Source organism: Bombus flavifrons, chromosome 10 (assembly GCF_040668555.2).
Source record: "Bombus flavifrons isolate JBK064 chromosome 10, iyBomFlav1_principal, whole genome shotgun sequence".
In the NCBI taxonomy this organism is placed as follows: Eukaryota; Metazoa; Arthropoda; class Insecta; order Hymenoptera; family Apidae; genus Bombus; species Bombus flavifrons.
Genome location: NC_138451.1, coordinates 6,807,096 through 6,828,605, shown reverse-complemented (window position 1 = coordinate 6,828,605; position 21,510 = coordinate 6,807,096). Strand labels below are relative to the sequence as shown.

General features: G+C 40.6%; 1 protein-coding gene across 1 annotated transcript in view; it reads right to left on the bottom strand.

Moving 5' to 3' along the window:
- Nucleotides 1-12,412: 12,412 nt before the first annotated feature.
- Nucleotides 12,413-21,510, bottom strand: part of Octalpha2R (alpha2-adrenergic-like octopamine receptor) — a 120,229-nt gene continuing 111,131 nt past the window's right edge. The window contains exons 2-3 of the mRNA XM_069121903.1: nucleotides 19,807-20,187; nucleotides 12,413-18,525 (exon numbers count right to left, since the gene is read on the bottom strand). Of these exons, the coding sequence (XP_068978004.1) occupies nucleotides 17,932-18,525; nucleotides 19,807-20,187 (975 nt within the window). The 3' untranslated portion in view covers nucleotides 12,413-17,931. The remainder of the gene's footprint in view (nucleotides 18,526-19,806; nucleotides 20,188-21,510) is intronic.

Below are 21,510 nucleotides of genomic sequence, written 5' to 3'. Positions count from 1 at the left end.
GCCCATATCAATTATACGCTCTCTCTCTCTCTCTCTCTCTTCCTGTTTACGACATTGAAATATCGAATTAAGCGTGACGCGATAATTGCTCGACCGATGAACGATTACGGTTCTCGAAAATCTAAAATCTCCTGATTCTGGGGAACAATTGCTCGTAATTTCTTATCTTATATTCTTCCTCCACTACTTCGATATCGCTATATATACTGGTCTCCTTATCCTATTATAAAATTGAAGTTTCGTTGTATTTTTCGTCTCTGTTTTTCTTCATGTAATTAAAAATATTTATGAGACAAAGGGAAATTCGTAATTGTAATCGTGAAACGTATACAGTGTCTACAAAAAATATTTGTACATATCCTTATTTTCCAATGAAACGTTTCTTTCATCAAATTCTACGTTTCATTTTCATAGTATCAAATTTTTCTAGTCATATGAGAGAACTATTAAATGATATGAAATTTATGAACCTGAGATTTTTGAGCCTGATAAATGCAATGATGTGCAAATATAGTTTTTATAGTTACCGTATTTTTGAAAGAGACAAACAGAAGCGGTTCCAAGTTGAAAGTGCATGGCTATAAAAGGGACTCGAGATTTTTATTTCTTCAAGAGTGTTTCCACTTACATGTTTCGGCACTCGAAATGTGTGAAGCTTTAGCTGCTTTTATACTCGCACTGTATTATTTCCATCTAAGCTACAATTCAAAGCTAAACGATAGTTATTTGGATAATATCGATTTCGATGTGTCATTTATTAGAGATGCAGTATTTCACATGCATTGGTAATTCGGTTAATCAACCAGTTAGTATGAAAATTACCAGATTTAATATCGTGTCGACACTGGTGATAGTAATGAAAGATCGAATCCTCGGAGACTCGACCGAAAACTGACACTAATTAAATATCGTAGCAGTATTAACTCGTTCAATAAAGAGCCATAACAGTCTCGTGAAGAGGGTGGGTGGGCAGTCCACGGAATGCACGCGATACGAACGTAACATCGCGGCCTCTTTTCATTCAATTACGTATAAACTTGTACATTACAAGTGTATTATTGCTACACAAAAGTTGCACCGTTGTAGATGTCGCGCTGTACCGCGTGGTTAAACAAGACCGGCACAGAAAATACGATTTCGATTAAATTACCTTGTTGACATTGTCTCTCGTTGCTCGCTTATTATCCTCTGATGTAAATTTTGTGTTTGTATTATATTTAATAAATAACGCGACGAGCTTCGTTGGATGATAGAAATTTATCTTCATTTAAAATGATTGAGTTTCTATTTAATTTTGAATTAAACGTTATTAAATATTCAAAAGAGAATGAAAAATAATATTTTTCATAAATTCAAGGCGTATAGGATATTTGAATGTATAGGAGCATACTTGAATGAAAAATTATCGCGTTAGTATTGCACTTGGATCAATGGATTGGTTGTATAGGTCCATGCGTGGACGAACAGTGTAATCAAAGTTGGGATCAATCCGTTGATTTATTTCGACCGGTATAAATATCCGCTTTCCACTCGGTACATTTTCACACCTCTACGCACTGTGTCGCGTCGATAACGAAATACGTCATTTTAACGAGGCCATGCGTCAGAAATATCCCATCAAACCGTCATGAATAATTCCTTTCTTTTGTTCAATCGCGCGTAAACCACCCAATTCCAATTATCCTTCCCTGTGATCAACAATGAAAACTTCTTTTCTAAAGAGTTTGCTTGACTTACATATTCATACAGATCGTTATTTTTTTACTTTTTAAGTAATGACATTGATTTCCATTACCATTTATTACCGAATTACCATTTATATACAGCTCGTTCACTATATACACATGTATGAACACAAGATACTTTCAGCATCAACCATTTTGTTCGAGTGTGGAAATCTGCAGAAAATATTTTCTTCGCTAACGATATTCTTGCTTATGGTATCGCAAGTTATTTCTCGCAATATCGTTCTCCATACTTCACACTTTATTCCTTTCTATTCCTTTCCGTTCGTCCTTCATGCTGCCGAACAATTTGTTTCTGTTTCTTCGTAACAAGCAAAGAATCTTCTTGCCCGTGTTCAAGCATATACCTGGATCAGACATCGAAGCCAGTTTTCTATTTCTGGGCAAATCCTACACTTTGCTTTCTTCCGACAAATCCCACGCTTCTGTTCTGAATGGCTTCACCTTCTCGTGCCTCACCTTTACGATGATACCCTTCTTCGCTAACGACATTTTCCCAGTATTTCCCTTTGTCCAGAGATTCGGTGTTGGCAATAGAGTCGACTTGAAACTTTGTTTCTCTCTCTTCGTGCCTCTGATCCAGAAAATCCTTAGTTGGTGGGATGTATACGTGGCCATGTGAGTACGTGCGTGTGCGGCCACGGTTACGTAAACGTGTTTGCAAGGTGAACGTGGGCTAGTCGATGCGAGAAGAGTTATAGTCGCTGGAGAGACTGTGGCTGGGTTCCTTCGGAGCGAATATTTCCGCGGGTCAGGAATACAGATGCCTGGCAAATGGTGAGACAGGAAATGGAGAAGGCAGAAAGGATGACTGAACAAGGAAGAATATAGCGAGTCAACAAGGAACGATCAGGGATGAAGGGAGACGCGATGTGTTTGAAAGCCCTAGGGTGCAAGGAATTGGATTAAAACTCGAAATCGAGTTGTCCTCTTCTTTCGCGTTCAGCTAAATTTACTTTGCAAACATTCCATATCCTCGGTCGGCGCGATACGTCAGTTTTTCGGTCCATCTTCTCGTTGTCGTCTATTCTCTTTACCATCCTACCATCGTTGTTTTCTTTTCGCACGCTTATTGTTCTTTTATTCGCACTGTTTCTATTTTCTTACCACCTTCGAACCTTCGCGCGAAACTCTCCATCGAACTGAATCCTTTTAAAAGGCGAATCCGAACTGTTGATAGTAGCGAAGGAAACGAGTTAACGCTTGATATCGTGATTCCATTACGAATGATCGAGACCGATTTTCAAATTTCCCCGATCTTTCCTGATAGTTCAGCCGGACGTTTAATTTCATTCCGAGAGTAACGTTAAGTGCTAGAGGAAATTTGCCGGATCCGCATCGACTTGGCGGTAAATTTCATTTGCGTCTCAATGTCCGTGTCGTACCTTCGTCTTGACTAATTAACGTTGCGTTGATTTCGTTTGGCTCGCTTTCCATCCTCGCCGTTGGATAACTCATTCTACGACATTCTCGAAACCAAATCGAGATATCCTTTGTTCGTCTACCGCCCTCTTAAGGATTCACTTCCTTCCCTTCATTATGTCTCGCTCGTTTCTTTCCGACGTTTCCACCCACTCGTCCTTTCCCCTTTGTCCGTTACTTTCTCGTGTTCTTTTGTTGACTGGCCTGTCGATCGTCGAATGGGATGCCTTCGATCCTGTCGTTAGAATCTTTTCCAATAACACGTTTGCTCGCAGCCCCGCGACGGCCAATCTCATTTGCACGTAGGAATTCACATTCATCCGACATTCCAAACCGCGTTCTTTGCCGATTAGTATTCTGATGCTTTTCACGTCGGCCAGCTCCAATGGGGAACTAGTTTTCTCTCTCTTTCTCCAAAGAATACCGCAAGGAGGAATTAATTAGGAGGCATACGTTTGCCAATACTTTGACCGTTTATCAATCGTTTATCATAACAAAATTGTATGTCTTTGAAAATGAAGCATACTGAGCGTATCGTAAAGATTAATAAAATTAATTAGATATATTTACGTTTAATTAATTAAATTCCATAATAAATACAATGGTGTGCTAATACTTTTTGTAACTACTGTAGGCATATCAAATAAAGTTCTGTAGTGGTATTAATTAATTTTCAAGAGAGATTACATGGTAGTAAGAAGTACGATATCGAGGAAAATCTATATTTAATTTTAATTAATTATGAATTTCGTCAGTTACGAATAACCACAGCAGATCGTCGCTAATCCACTCAGAACAGCAGAATAGACTGTTATTAATGACCTCGAATCGATACCGATTGTGAACTCACCGCGAGGTATCCCTTTCAACAGCGATGCTCCTTCCATCTCTGGCAACCGCTTTCTCATCCCACCCCTAAGTCGAGATATACGTGTTCTCAGTTATGTTGCATTGTACCCAAAGTACGCGGGAATCAAGACAAGTGAATCAATCGGGAACCAAACGTAGTCGGTTCACAGCCACGGCTTTCGCGACCCAAATTGTTATTGCTGAGATGATATTGCTCCGTATTCACAGAATAATAGCGCACTGGAGTTCTTGCGTGCCTGATGCCACCTTTTAGATAAAGTTGATTCGAATCTCAGAGAATATCGGGATAGACATAGCTTATTTCGTGGTATCCTAAATAATGCCTTATAGATACCTTAAGAAATAACTTAAATAATGCACGTCTCTAATTAGTTCGGTGGATAATTGAACCGAGCGAATTTCTAAATAAATTTGTGGAGGATGGTTGGTCGTGTGATAGTTTAAATAACGAGATTACTTGATTGAACCGTCAAGTATATTTTAAAATAATTATAAATGCAGAGTTAACCGTAGATTGCTCGATACGTGTCGTTAAAATAATGCTCGCTAAGACGCTCGGTACTAACTGATTCGCTAAAGACTTTGTATTGATCGCTGATAAAATCTCTCGAGACGGAGGCTGAAAAACTGGTCACCTTACGATCGTGTTCGTTTATTTATACTGATCGAGGGGGTACCGGTAAGTTTCCATTCGCCTTTGTTTGACGGTTACACGTAGTGGCGACATTGTTTTGCTCGGAGTTGGTTTATTATTACATTATGTATATCCTAACGATATTGGTACTCCGAGGCAAAACAACAGCGTAGCTTGAGTTGTCTTCTAGCTCATGTGGCGCTACAAATGTACCGTAGAATTTTTCATTAAGGTAGATAGTGTTACGAGATACCTATTATTTAAATGAAGTTATACCAGAAATTTGTAGGTTTCAATATGACTGCTGCTTATATTACCTGATTCTTTTAGAGATTCTATGTATATAATCGTAAGGATATCGTTCATAGATAGATTGAAAGCGGTATTTATACTTTTTACTATTCGATCAGCTTAAGGAATGCGTACATCCGGCATTTTGGAAGCTCGTGCCGCGCGTACAGATACCGCGATAGACAGGGTAAGTCGAAACTCATTCGGAGGCCAATCGGATTGACGCTCGCTTACGCTCGTGGAAATCGGTCTACTCTACTATCATCACAATGGGTCCAGAGAAATCGAAGTGTGGAATTGCATTCTATTCCAGAGTGGATTCGCACGGACTATCGGAGTATCTTTGCCTTTCCAATTCTCTGATCCTTATATACAGCGCAGTACGAGCGAGTTCGCTACACTTTTTATCATATATTTATTATATTTTCGTCGAGATGAGCTGATTTTTTGTGCGCCAGGTCGTAGAGATTCGGTTGGATTCGTTGACGAGCGTATCTATAGAAAGAAAATTGTTGTTTTGTTGAGAAAACTGAAGGAAAGAACTGAAAAAGTTCAAGGTCGCAAGCAATTGAGAAGAGATTCAAACGATAAGATTGAAACGGAAAGAAGAATGAAATTTTAAGGAAATCACATGAAATTTCATCGTATTCACTAGTAAATTGATGGTTAAAGTCTTATTTCTTCCATCCTACTCTCGATACCGACGTTGAATGACGATCTAATGATTGCTCGATGTAACCTCGGCTATGGCTTATCTGAAACTGTTATTAACAACTTTCGAGTATGACTATTGTTTAAAACTCGGCCCCGATATTTCGAAGAAGTTAAGCGGAATTTCGTTGCGCCAAAATTATCAGAAGTTCTGTTAGTCCTGAATTCTGTTATAAGTTATTATAGGAAGCTTTATTTAAACTTTCATAAATCCATGTCTACGTATTGACGCAAAAGGTTAAAGCACTTTCTCTTTACTAATTAATATTTTTCTTGACAAATTTCTGAATTCTATTGTAGCAACACTTACCTGTTCTGGTACTTGAGAGAAACGTAGCAGAACCTTATTCTTCTAAATTCAGTCTAGGAAAAGTAAACAGGAAAAATACAAAATAAATCTAAAGCTAGAAATACCAGAATAATCAAACTAATTCGTCATTTTCTATAGAAATTTAATTTTTGAACGTTTGACTGATTTTTTGTAAAATATATGAACAGGAGCTTGTTCCTCATCCTTCATTTTAATTTCTTCGGCTCCAGTTTTCTAGTATTTTAGTCGTTTAAATTTTAGTGTTAATTAACGAGATGCAAGAAACGACTATTGTTACTATGATCGTATAAAACGAAAAGAGTAGAGGGTATTAGAAAAGAGAACACAGGTCGATTCGTTTTTCATCTTTCTTTTATAAAACAAAGTCGTAATGTACTGATAGTTCCTTTCGTTTAATGCCAGTATACATCGTAGTACTCGTATTCCTTGACCTTCTTAACGGTTTCACCGACGAACGATCGATCGTTCGAGTCGATTCTCGACGACGATCGATCGATCAGACTCAATCGATAGACCGAACCTCCAGGGTTTCTGCAAAAACAGGCAATTCGAGCACAACGGCATAGCAAACGTAGATCGGTAAAGCTGTTTGATACTTCCGTTCATTTTGTATTTTATTTCCACATGCTCGTTTAATTATTACCCTCTTTGTTACTGTCTTTACTGTTCTCTCTCCCTTCCCACGTCGTATAAACTAGACTTTCTTTCCTTTAAGACGCTATGAGCAGCTCGTGCTCTGCGAAGTACCTGTTTTCTCGTGCCAGTTTTTGGAGAACGAGTCTTTCACCTTTCGCACTCCGATAGTTTCCAGCAGACCTCTCATTCTCCTTTTATCCTCTCTGGATCTCTCCTTCGCTCTCGGAGAAATTTCGAAGAAATTATTACAATATTTATACTTTATATTATACATACTATAGAATCGCTATCACATCACGATATACAGTGAAATCAATCTCAACAAGATCGTTCGAACTTTTTTATCTAGATAAAATCCACGTAAACCTGTACATCGTTTGAATATTCGAAAAACTAAGGCGATATCGTATTTTATGTACAACGCAACGATTATCACATAAACAATCATAAAATGATTACAACTGTACAGAAAGTTGCTTCGGTTTTCTCCTTAAAAGACACATTCAATATTATTGCCTCCATTTCACTACTTCTCCTTTTTTGTCACGCTATTCCGAACGAAATATCCTACGATCGTTTGCCCGTTTTCGTTTCTCCTTTCTATTCTCTTAAACGCTTTTCGACCTACCGACCACGCAAGAGAGAAACCGGCGTCTCTAATATCCGCGATAAGCATTTCCCGGCCAAACGGAGAGGACGAGCAAAAATCGGCGAGCTCTAAACACGAGCAACGCGAGTCTCCTTTTTCTTTTCTTTCTCGTTTCATTGACCGCGTCTTATAGCGACCTTATCCAATTCGCAACGGAACTCCGGTTCGCGACAAAACAATAGCGAGAGTTCTGTTCTCCCCTGCCCTGTTCTTCCAAACAAGCAAAAGATCAGCATATTGTATCGACACTTTCGGGCTTTTCGACTTTTACCCGTTCGCCTCGTGGATACTTGCCTCGATTATTCGCGTTAGTTATTGCGATAGTTTCGTGATCGTAACGCGGCCCAGAACCCGTTCTCGTAGCTTCGCTTGTTAAATTTTCAGCAGAAATTTTATTGGCCACTAGTTTACGCGTTCCCTACGAAGCAACAAGTAGCCTACGTTCTTCAAAAATGTAGCGTGCTTGCGTTGTTTCGTTTCCATATGCACGAAGAACCGTGAGAACGGGCACGGTTTAATCGCGAACGGAGTCGCGTCGAAAATTCCCGTTGGTGTAGAGATTCCGTGAAATTTTCGGCCAGAGAGAACGGAACAAAGCGGAAATGTGTCGCGGACGGTCGAAAGTTTCGCTGTAATAATTTCTATTATCGAAGTCGACGAATGTCCGGAGGATGTCGCTTGATTTTTCTCGAGCGCGAATTACAACTTCGTTGTATAAGAACGAACTTCCTTAACGAATAAACTAGATATATACCTTCTTTCTTTCGTGTTTCTCGGCTGTACCACAAACGAATTAAAGAGCACCGTGGACTGGAGTTTCTGTATAAAATCCATTATATTCCTCGGAGCGTTATTGTCTCCCTTTAGAGGGTGGAAAATTGCAATCGAAAACTGGTCCTCTGATTCGATTACACGCTGGCTGGAATTAGTTTCTCCGCCATGTGTTTTTTCTTTTTTTTTTTAATCGTAGCCCAGCGAGATTTTCGATCATCCAACCATATCTCTCTCTCTCTCTCGTCGTTCCCTTTGTTCTCTCTCTTATTCTATGCCTATCTGTGTGCGTGCACGCAATCGGACGAAAGTATTTAAACGTCGAAATGTAATTAACGCGTTTAAATGACGCGTTGTTCGCATGTTTCGCGCGAGAGCGTTACTGTTAAACCGTTTCTGGCTGAAATTCAACCGTATCGCAGTGAGTTACTAAATTAAGGGTGGTAAATGTTTGGCGGACGAGGACACGCGCGATTACGCTTTCGATATCTGCCAGTCCAGTGGAATCGATCGGTTTTTGGTGGCGTCATCTCGAGAGGAACTCGCGTCGAGAACCGGTGATCCGTCAGTGCTCGGCCTCTACCGTTTCCAGAAATCACGCTATATCACTGTGCGCTCTACGTCCGTAACCAATCAGCCGAATACGTAGACGAATACACGTTGAGGAAGGAATGGAAGACTTTTATAGATTAAACTTGACGTAAAACGAATTTTGCGCCTATCGAGACTCTCTCTTCTGTGTTTCTCCTCTTCCTCGTTTTCTTTTATCGTTTTTCCGAAACGGAACGATTCTTTTGTTTCTGCGTTTACGCGGTTCGCTTCTCGGTATTCTGCCGGTGTATACAGTGTCTCGTTGTGTACACTTCGTGCGTGCATGACAGTGTATGTTTGTGTAAGAACCCGTGTTTATTTACGCCCGATCGAGAGTATTTCGAGAAAAGTTTGGAAACTTGGAATTTTAATGGGAGAAGTATTCTAATTAGGAACTTAAATCTCTTCGAAGGTTCTCGCGAGCGATATTACATGAAAACACGGATTTTTACGCAGCGTGTAATAAAAACGGGATATTCCAACGGAAAAATTACGAAGCTACGTTTTTACAGACTCGGCGCACGCTTCTTCAGGCTGAACTTACTTTTGGTCTGACTTTTGGTGTGGCTTTACGAAATAGGCTGACTTTATTGCTGCGTACAGTCGCGGGATCGTTGTCGAGAATCCACGCGTGCTTCAAAAGAGAAACGAGATGGAATAAAAAGAACGGTAGAAAAATTCGATTCAGTCACGTTGAATTATTCGGTTAGTTGTGCAGCCTGTTGTATTCTTAGCGGTAAACGCAGCGAGTATCGGATGAACGAGTCGATGGTGTTCCGTTCGAAACGTTACAATTAATCGCTAAACAACGAGTATCGAGATCAATTAGCCGTCGCGTTCGCGACGAAAGCTTTGTGTTTTTAACTACGAAGATAAATCGCTCTCGCAATCGTACATACATACATAGTTAAAAAATAAAAACGAAAGTCACGCCTGTTCGATATAGGCGATAGGATGATCGATGATTCTTAGCGTGGCTATATAATAGGGAATTGGAAATTTTGATTTACGTTAGAATCTGGCTCGTGGAGTTCGTGCATTCTCGAATAACGACGAGAAAATCGTTGGTACTGTTTCGTACCCCGTTCTACGCGAATTAGTAGTAGCTTAGAATAGATCTGGAACGAGGTATCGTTTGCACATCGATCCGAAGCGACATGACCTCGCGTTCAAGCAGAAAGGTCGAAGGGATGACGAGAGATCCGCGAACGAAAGTGTTCGTTTAGCGGTGTGATCGGTATTACCATTCTTCGTCTGATTGTTCAAGCATTTTCGGAGTGATCGGTAGATGGTTATTTTATGGCCTTGATAATCGTCGTGACAACTCGTTGATATTCGCAAGTTTCAAATTAAAGATTTAAACCGACGAATTTCAATCGTTCTGATCGCAACGCGTGAAATCCTCGATCCGAAAATCGATGTAAATTCGTAAGGTTGCCACTGTATACGGATCGGATTAAAACGAGCATCGATGGAGCGTGATTAAATATAATGAATATTAACCGGTGGGATAATTGTATCCTGCTTAAAATTTCATTATCTCCGACTGGCAAATTATTAAATTACCTCTTTGACGCCACGTAATCTTGCTTCGGTTGATTTGCACGATTTATTCTCGGACCGAGGCACGCCGAGCGATGTTCATAGAGTAAAGAATAAGAGCGGTGATTCCGTTCATTGTCACGCACCCAAGCTGCTTCGAAGAGCGATCACTGTGATGGAAGAAAATTGTTTTTCGATTGCCTCGAGATGTATTCGAACGGCGAATGAAACGCACGTTTCACGCAGAAGTGGAAACGCCAGCGAATTCTCTCGCTAAAATTTCATACAGAAGTGTCGCGTAGAACGAGGCACTCCGCGTGCTTTCAACGGACTTTAATATCGTCGCGGTTTATCATCTCGCAATGATCGCCCTTCCGGTTATCTCGGCCACTGACAAGTTCGCGTTTCGTTTAATCGCGTTCCCGCTATTGTCTCTGGATAGAATTTGCAATTGCCCTTTCAAATAGACTACTACAACGCTTTTTCAGATTCTTTTTCTTCTCTTTACGTTTCTTTTCCTCTACGACGATCGATGATAAAGTCGAAGAAAACCGTGTGTTCGCTTATATATAGAAACGTTACTAGATCGAAGAAAAATCGGAACGAACCGGAAACGAGATCCCTTCCGGATATATGGTTTCCCATGTACAATAAAACAATCGTTCGCAAACGACCCGATATCATTCGGCCGTTGTATTATAGTTTCGTGTTCGGTTTTGATCTTACGTAGGCTGCACTCTCTCTCTCTCGCTCTCTCCGCGACAGACGATCAACGCTATTAGACAGAAGAACTTGTTGCATCGATAATAGTGTCGGCTAACAATGACGGTAATACGATCATAGTAATCTTTAATGATATTAGTAGTCATCCGTAATGTACTCTATGTGTATATTTATATATTATGTATAAGTATGTATACGTATATACAATACAATATGATTTACAATAATTTACGATAATCGATACCATAAATCATCTTTTTTTTCTTTGTCTCTCTCTCTCTCTTTCTCTCTTTCTCTCTCTTTCTCTCTCTTTCTCTCTCTTTCTCTCTCTCTCTCTCTCTCTCTCACCCCCTCCCCCCCAAATATCTAATTCCATTTCTGCCACTTTTAATTTATTGGAAACTTAGCCACGCTGAGCCTGGCAAGCGTGGCGATAATTGTCGATTCCAACACACACCTTGAAAGCGTTTTAGTGATATCACAGTGATTTCATTGCTCCAATATTATCGATAGAGATCGTTTCGCGGCGCCCAGCGCGAGATCGTTCGGGTTATTACGTCGTGTGATTAATCACGAATGAAAAATTTTTTTTTATAATTGTTAGAATATCGGTAGAGCATACGATAGTGGCGCGGTAGGTGAATAAATCAGCAAATAAATTAATTCGCGATGCCTACGACATTTTAAAGAACGAAACAATGCATTATGCTTCGGAGGCATTGGTATTAAATGGGAAATTGTTTTTAAGCGGTCCGGTATCACAATGATAATTGAAATCGTAAATAGAGTAGGTGGGTCTTAAAAAGAGGCACGGAAATGGAAAATGCTCGAATTAATTACGAGCTCGACGGTGTGTGTACGTGTTTGAAAGGCGTGCAGTTATCGTACATTTAACGCGGTGGAATGTCAATTGACTGCGTTTAGTTTGCAGAAATTTTCGAATCAACGTACTATTAATGGAGTATTATCCGGCTGTAATTTTATGAGTTTACAAAAGTTGGAGAGAGGAAAAAACAACGGGATGAGTAATGAGACTAGGTTATCGAGATAATTAATCCAAGTTTTTAGTCGGTGATTCGAAGTGAAATATACCAGTTCGTCTGGTTTTCCACGGACAAGGATGAATCTCGGAAGTTTGCGTTCTCGTAAGATGAATCTAACGATAAAAGTGTCTGTAAATCTACTGGATGCATCTCGTCGCTCTCGGTGGTCCGTTCGTCGCCGCTTGGATGCCGGAGATATTTTTGGAAAAGTTTGATTGGAATCGGGTAAATAGATTGTTAGCAGCGTTATCAGCGAGGTGGATATAACGAACGATCTCGCTCTACTTCAAAATCTCGAGCAGACAAAGGAGTAGTGCCGCTCGACGAGTAGAAATAATAATTAAAATAGATCGTTCGATCCCTACGGCGACGCTGGATTATTTAATATGTAAGAATGATCGATGGTAATAAGAATCGAGAATGATAATGGCGATAATAAGAATAATGGTAATCTGTTGATAATAATAAGAATAATATTAGTAACAATATACATATCTGTATACAACGTGTATAAATACAAAGTATCGTGTCTTCGTTAATTTATTATTTTAATCTCGTGACAACGTGTTGCGTGTCGCTTAGGTTCAGAGACGGTACGAGCGTAATATTAGAATTAGAATGATCGGTTTCTTTTTTTTATTTTAAACATCGTTTAGCTTGCTTCTCTCTTTACACCAGTCCTTCGAGATCGTTCTTCGTCGTTTTCGTATATCATTCGTTCAAAATCTCCGCACGATTTAGGTCTTTTGCTTCTAACGTTGGTAAATTTCTCTTATGCTTACAGCTTAAGTTAACATCGTGTGTACGTATGGTAAGGTAATTAATTACTGACACACAGAGAGATTCATGGAAAAATTTGGTTTGCAAAAAATTTGGTCGACCGCCTAAGGCAAGATCGCCGCGTACACGTAGTTTCATTAACGATATTAATGGTAAACGACAGTACGTTATCGTAATTACTTAGTACGTTGCATTTTACGGATTCACGGTATTTCCCTCTTTTGCAATTTTCGTCTTAGCGTTTGCCAACGTCAAGCACACGCCTCTTATATTTTATTATTTAGTCTCATCCGAATCGACTTAATCTTACTATCTTACAAGTAACTCGTTTACAGGAAAATGTCGAATCTCGCTGTCCGAACTTTGCTTACATCTTATATCGATCTAATTAACTCTGAAACTAACAACGAGGAGAAACTTTCGACGATTCATTTATTCTTTCCTATTGCTGCGTGTGTCTCGATTCCGTGCCACTTTGGCAGAGAGATCGATGATCTTCGGTCGATCTCGCTTTTCGGGGAAACACGGCGAGCGTTCGATGAGGAATTTTCACGGTATCGAATAGAGCAAGGTTTCTGAAGAGCAACGAAAAAAAAAAAAAAAAAAAAAGAAAAAAGGAAAAAGACAGGAGAGGAAAAGGCACAAGTTCTCAAGATTGCTCTGTGTCTCTCCAACCTCGACAATTTTCTAGATGGAGATCAAAAACGTGGACCGAGATCAATAGATCGTGAAAAGAGACGAACGTATTGGATATCAGCGATAACGAGACGAAAGAGCGAAAGAAGGAAAAAGTAGCAGGGAGCTCTGTATCGATGTTTGATCGTCTGAAATATTACCAAGCATCCGGCTTCTCGGTTAGAACGTAAATTCCACTCGGTTATGTGTATCCATTTCTGGCTTCCGTTTACGCGTTCGAGAACATAGTATCTTACGACAGCATCTCCAGTCCTTTTATTTCGTGCACGATAAATTCTCAAGGATCCAGCCGACCGTCTAATACAGGATTTCATGTTACAAGGTACGCGTTGTAATATTTCGAGATGGGATTGCACGAGGTTGCGATCGACGCGAAATTGTTCCCCGCGACCGATGGATCTCGGGTTATCGAAGGGTGAAACCGAGTCAAGGAGACAAATATCGTAACGAACACGTATTCGTTTTTCTATGGTCTGGTATTTCGTTTAATTTTACATACTAATATCGACGCGGAACGCGACTAAGATAGCCGGATAACAAATGCGCATCAGGTTCCTCCAGCCGGTCGAAATCAATTTGTAACGACCATGTCAAAAATCTTGTTCGCTTTTATTCGCAGCTTTCCACGCAAACCGCTCGATAGTTGGCTGTGCAAACGTTGCGTTTGCACCTCGTTGCGGCCGATTCAAATAATCATCAAGGGTGTATCAACCTACGTTGTTTAATGTACGATCGATCCATCAAAACCGTCGATTTCCTAACCCTTTCATAAGCAAAAATCCGGCTGGAAAAACGCATATACGGTATATTATGTGGTACGTATATCCGTGTGTACACGGTCCATCGATCTCGGCTATGCTAATAATCCGTCGCATGAACGTTGCAATCTTATCAGCGCGCCTCTTATTGGTTCTGTACACTCGAGAGACTGTCTTGTTCATCTATTCCCCCGACACTTTGCCCCAGTTCACCCTTAATGCGTGGAGCTTGGTCGGAGAGAGACAGAATTAATGCGAGAAAGCTAGACACACGCGTGTATTGCATACTACAGACCACACGTATATACGCTTTATTGATTTATCGTTGTAGCGCGTTGCGTGTCACGTAGATGCGTGCACACGTGACATATGTACAGCCTGGCTATAAAGGGGTTGCGGCTAATTCGTAAATTAGTTTGAAACGCGCGCTAGGGGTAAATGTTACGTGGAAAACATTTCATTCTTGAAATTATCTTTTATTTGGAACATCGGCGCGTGATTTTGCTGGAAATTTTTAGTTTGAACGCTGCAGCTATCGATAACTAGGGTATAATATTGAACCTATGTCGAGATGAAAGAAAGGAAAGGTATATGAAAGATATCTTTGATTTTGAACTGTTCGGTTTATACATTGAACTACAAAACTTTTAAAAATTGGAACTTTAAAGATATTTGATAAAAAATATACACACTGAAAATAGAAAGAGCTGAAGTGTAAAACTTGCATCAGCTGAATCGAAATGAAACAAAATGTAATGAAAGCTTTCATTCGTATATTGCACGAAATGTCATTAAAAAGCGCATCGTCGCAATCTATGAAAAAATACGAATTCATAATTTTGGTAATTTTTACATCTGGTATTTTCACTCCCAATATTTTCGATATTACGTCGATCGACGAATGAACTGGTCGATTTGAATAGGAATCGTTTTCTAAAACACGTTTTCCGCTGTTGAACGGAAATGTTATTCTGAAAGATGTAAAAGACCGATTGGAAGCAAAGAGAGTTCGATGCAGGTGTGTCGGTTATGTGAAACGTATGCTGGCTCTTAACTCTTAATCCCCGACCAAAAATAGCCGGATTTCGATCCTCGGTCTCGGTACAGAAGCTCGAAAGTAATTTTTTATTCGAGTTTCTCGCGGTCAGACTGCGGGGATGATCTTTAATCTGCGAAATAGAGAGACCAGATTGAATGCTATCGGTGGAAATTGTTTTTCGAAATTTGTTCCGATGGATGGGCCACTTTCGATTTACGAGCAACGTTTTTGCCGCTCTTTGATTTGTTTCGAATCGTTGCTAGACAGATAGGCGTGCCAACATTTCTCAATACAGATTCGCGTAAAATATTTCACATAACTTGAACATCTTATCGTTTCCTGCGATTTCAATTTTGAAAAATATCTTTAAATAAGTTCATAAATATTAGGACGTTTCTTGGAACTGGGTAACAATTGTTGATATAATCAGAGATTTAGGTAATTTCCCAATCATTTCTGAGATTTATCTTATTTTTGGTCAATGTCCCGATACTTGTAAATCGTATTTATGAATACGAATACAGCTTTCTCTTTCGATATTCGAAATTACGTAGCAAATCTAATCGATGGAAAAAAAGAGTTAGAAAAATATCGCGTACACCGGTGGCGCGCAGCTATCGATTAAGTAAAACTGGCGTGCGCTCGGATAAAAGGGGGTGGTAAGTTTCGAACCGGTTTGATCGGTTTTGAGAGCGGATTCGGTGCCTCGGTGAGGTCGGCAAGCGTTAAATTATAAAGCAGCTGATCGTGAATTGGCACCCCGGTGCGCAAACATTGCGTAAAGCCGCATAATAATTGAAACCGCATAGGGTTCTATGTTGGCTTCGCGCGTCACCAATAAACAAATAAAGCTGTGCATTCATCTTTAATCGCGGTTTCACCAGGGTGTAGCGTAATCAAATTTAATATTTCAAGCCGAACAAACAGAAATCTGACATTGCAAGCATTACATCCTACTTTTTATCCTTGCTGTCGTGCAAATTCTATTCCCATTGACCGTACGTCATGCAAAGCGATCGTTTCCCCGTATCTCTTCTCTCTTCCCTTGCATCTCTATTCTTCTTTCATTTGATTTTTAAACTCGAGAAACTTCTACGTTTTTTTTATAATAATACGTATCGTTACGTTTTCAGCATCCTTACCGTTTATTTAAATCGATAGAATTCGAAAAAACTGTCGTGATTAAACGATTACACGATTAAACCGTAGCCGTGTATCGATCCTATTGATAAAACGATGTGTACCTATTTAATAGGAAACACACTCCTTTCGTTTTAGCTTTTTTTTTTATTTTATTTGTCCGATGACGATCATTCCGATCACGTCTCTCGTGAACTTGTGCTCGCTTCGAGATCCTCGTCCTTCCTGCGATCGTGTGCCGATGTGCGTATATAATATCGTAGAACAGTTACGTATTATTACACGCGCAACGTATGCCACAGCCCGTTCCGAAAGTTTTCGTTCCACGTCGCGTGAAACATGGTAGCGAAGAATCAGAACTCTCAGTTTCCCTTCCCTTCGTTTTCCCTCTATTTTTCTCTTTCAATCTTCGACACACTGCTATTTTCCCTTCCTTGAAGAAACTTTGTATTCGGTAGCTCGTGCTTCGGAAAATTTTCCATCTCTTACACTGCTCACGAATCGAATAGCAGGTAATTTCGAAGCGAAATCAAGCGAACATGCAAGGTGTTCCTTTCTTAGTCACCTACGTGAATATCAAAGAACAGAAACTTTCCGGACGAGCCGCTCGCGACGGCCATATTATATACACACATACACGTATGCTATACATATCTACATTCACGTACATCGATAGTAAGTGGATTGTCGCGATTTTTAATTTACAATCGGACCGTGTGCCGTCTGTCCAAGGAACTTGGAGAAGGAAGAATGTCGCAGGTACACCCCCGTCCCCACCCAATTTTCTTCCATTCTGACGAAGAACGATGACGAGGTGGCTTCGACGAAAAGATCCGATTCCTCGGAGGCGGGATACAGAGAACCCACGAATCGTGTCGCGATCATCGCGACCAATAATTCGTCTTTGTCGAGCAAAAAAGAAAACGTCTCTGACACTTTTCACGCGTTCCTCCCTTCGATATAATTAGTTTAAAATCACGATGCAGCCGTAGTTCTCGAATCCGTATCGCTAGCTGTCGCGAAGTTCCATCTGTCTTCTTTGGTGTCATGTTGAATCGACAACCAGTCGGAAGTTGTATCCGATCGAGGGAGAGGCAGCAGCTGTTGCTGAAACACACCGATAGTCCACGACATCTCGTAGAGTGTAGAGGATTCATGGCCGTCACTGGCAAAACGGGCTATCGAATTTGTCAACTTTCTCATGATTTCTTCCCGGAAAATTGTTGTCCTCGAACTGCATGGACGAGGAAATTCTCGGTGCGCCCGTCTCCGAGGCCACATTAGACACGAACCGAGTTTAGAATTTCACCGAGTTTACATTCCAAAGGAAGCGTCTCGCGAGAGTTTTTACAGTCGCGTCCGAATTTCCCAAGACTCTTGCGCATAAACACCTTCGTCGTGTCGTTCTCCTAACTTATCGCAGTAAAGATATCTGTTCAAGCGTTCTTGCCCGATCCTTCCATCGACGTTCCACTTCGCAAAGGCGATGTATTCGCCGATCGATTTTCATTCGTGTTACCTGGATCCCGTTCGAGAACGTTCGTCCAGGGACGACGGGATTATTTGAACAGTATCCTGCGAAACGCGCGGCGGAAATCCTTGTTGAAGACGGTGTAGATGAAGGGGTTCAGGGCAGAGTTCATGTAGCCGAGCCAGAACGCGATCACGAACGCCTGCGTGGGTATTTCGACGCGAGGGAACAAAGGTTTCGCGATGTAAAGGACGAAGAATGGCAGCCAGCAGGCGATAAAGCTGCCCATGATGAAACCGAGTATCAGAGTGGCTCGTTTCTCCTTCTTTCTCGCCAGTCTCCTCTTCTCTCTCTCCGGGTCCCGCGGTTTCGACGATTTTGACTCTACGCCCGAATCGTCTTTGCCAGACGTGCGTCCTCCGTCCCCGTGCTCTCTTCTGAGCTTGCCCAGATTCCTACGACCGAAGATGGGCTGGCAGAGACGAAGCTTTAAAGGCTTCACCACGGCACACCTGGATACAACGCCGCTGTCCGACGACGACGGGTCGAACTCCGACACCATGTCGACATCGATGCCGACGCTAGGCGCCCTGCATCGCGATGGCACGCTCGATTGGCCGTCGCCGTTTACTGACAGCGTTGCCTTCAGGTTGCTCTTCTGCACTGGGACTGGGATCGTCACCTGTCCAACAGATTTACACAGCGTTTTAATCATCGTTACTTGAAAAGGATCGTTTCAACGATAATTAAACGATAAATGATGTTATGAAAACTCTGAGGTAAATACAAACAAGTGTTTGTAACATCGTCTCTTCTCTATACTTTTTAATTCATGCAGTTGATCAACGTGGTTTCTAAACCACCTAAATAACCATTACCAATCTAAGCTATCCCAATGCATAGTTTTACAATATGCACCTTACTGGTACAAGAAGCTTCCGACGATACCAGTTGTTTCGTATTTATAAACAACACAAGAAAGTAAAGATTCTGGGAAACGGACATGTATAGGATAGATTCGATCTCGGTACTAGAACGATAAAGAACTGTGCTCTTCGATTCGCGGGATTTTTATTCGATTCTGTTTGCACCGTGGAAGAATCGTACGAGAAAATCCAACAACGAATTTCTACATTCGGCGATTTACTAGTTTCTCTTTCGTGCGTTGTAGCAGTGTACGAGATCTGGAGAAACGCGTCGCTGTATCGCCAAACGGGATGTATTCAGATCCCAGACCACGAAACTGAAGTTATTGGGTAAGTGCATCCGGGATACGAGCGTGGAGACAGGTGTCTTGCGCGTCTCGTGTCGTTCGAGATCGGAGAATCTGCTACACATTTAGAAAAAGACGTTCAGAAAAGATGTTTGACGTTCTGCCTCCGAGTGGATGAGGAAAATTCACGAAAAATAAGAGACGAGTTCCGGCGGAGGGGGGGTCGAATTTGAATACGTTTGAACAAGCTGATAACATAGATTTCTTCGTATTCCAACGTAACAGAGGATAATGTTTGCTCCGAATTCGAGCATGTGCGTTCAAGCACTTGTAGAATATGAAACACGTGCTCGTATTTCTAGCGTGATAGATGGTCTGACTTGGGACGAATCGTGGAGAAGAATAACATTGTTAAACGTACGAAATGGTCTGTTGTCTATCAATCCTTCAACAGGGGGCATATTTTAGGAGAAAGAATATTTTCATCGCAAGTACCTTTCCATACAGTTCCATATAAGCAATGCTATCCTTGCCTCATATTTCATGAAGGTACTTTTGGAAATTTAATACGTCGAATTCACGAACAGTAAGCTGTGCATACTTTTCTGTATGTTATCGTTCAAAAACATCCGGACACTTATTCTTGACAACATATTTTATTTATGGATAAAAAGTATGACCCAAAATATGACAAGGGTAAAATATACAAAAGAAAAAAAGACACCATTTGAAGTAGATTAAGGCGTTAACCTTCAGCGTATCCTTTTCCTCCATGGGAATACTGTTCCCTCCTCCGGGATCCGCTTCAGAGGTACTAACGTCGCTAGCAAAGTCGCACGTGACGATGGGTATTTGTACGGGCTGATTCTCGATAGTCGCGACGTTCTCCATCGCGGAACCAGGCTGTTTTTTCGATTCAGTGGCCGGCGTGCTTTGTGTGAAACTGGTCTGTCTAACATCCGGGGACTCAGGCTGCATCACTGGACGAGGACGCGGCTGCTTGCGGATGCCGCGGCGCGCGCGAGCCTTCGCCGCGAAATAAATGCGTATATACACGAACACCATGATGCACGACGGGATGTAGAAGCTGCCGAGCGCGGAATAAAGGACGTAGCCGATGTCCTCTGAAAGCTGCAACAGAAACGAATGAATATTGAATAGCCACTTTGTCACGGAACATTCTTTTGTGATTTTACAATCTAGGGCCAATCTAGGGCCAATCTGGGGCCAATTTGGGGAATTCATCTCGAGCTACGCTTTATTGTTTAAATTAATAAATAAAATGGGTCAGTTTGTGAAGTTTAGTCAATAATTTTTACAATAGACAAATGCTTCATCGTTTAAAGGAGTGAAAGTAAAATTGGTAGACAATTTATGAAGTTTCTCCAATAATTCCCATTTTTATCAAGCAAATTATATATTATACTATTAAGCATTATTGTATGATAAAAATAAAATATTGGAGAATGTCGTCGGTTTTATGAACGTTTATAGTAAAGGAATATCGAGAGCAGTAGTAGTCAATTTATGTGGATTTCATTGATTGGAGCGAAGCTTTAGTTAATATCCGATTAACTGAACTAAAACTCATTTGTCTATGAAATTCTATTATGTAAACGGAAAATAGTAGGCGGCGAAGAAAATTGGTATTTAAAATTTCATGAGCTCCAATTTTGTGAACTTCATGAGAAACATAATCACATTTCCTATTTTTCATCGGCAAGCTGTTTTAACATTCAGTAAAAAGATTGCTTTAAATACTTTTGCGATCTCTGTGAGATACATAGCTACGTTTTAAATATTGTGTAATTTTTTTATACATTTACATTATTTGTTTTAAACTTCAATAGCATAATGATAGTAAACTAATCTCATAATCTCTTGCTTATGAAAATCAAAATGTTTCATATAACACGCATAACATATTCACGAAAAGTACTTATAAACGTTTGAATATTCTCGCGAGCCTATGTATATTGTCTCCTCATAAGTAGAGCGAATCGAAACGATGCAACTTTCAATCAGAGAAAGCATTTGTAGTGTACTGCGATTACGCTCGTTACGAATGATGCGACGGGCAAAGAGAGCGGAATTAATTCCGTTCTCGGCTCAAAGAGAATAAATTTACCGGGCTAACTTTCGTCAGTGAAAAAGTTTCTCGTTCAATTTAACAAAATATGGGATTACGCGCGAGTACGGTTGATTTTTACGAATTTCTTCGCGATCCTCTCTAAACATAGTAAAACACTGATTCGTGAATAAACACAGTTTCCATGTTCTATGAAAGTTTCGATCCTGTTTACGAGGTAACAGAAGGGCAGATTACGTCGTTTCCATATAATAACTTTTACGGTTACGCGCTCCTATGAACGATACGCATACCAGAACTGGGATACGCTGTTCTACAATACGAGCGACGACGTTTCGCTTAGAAGTGACGCGCACACGGCCTAG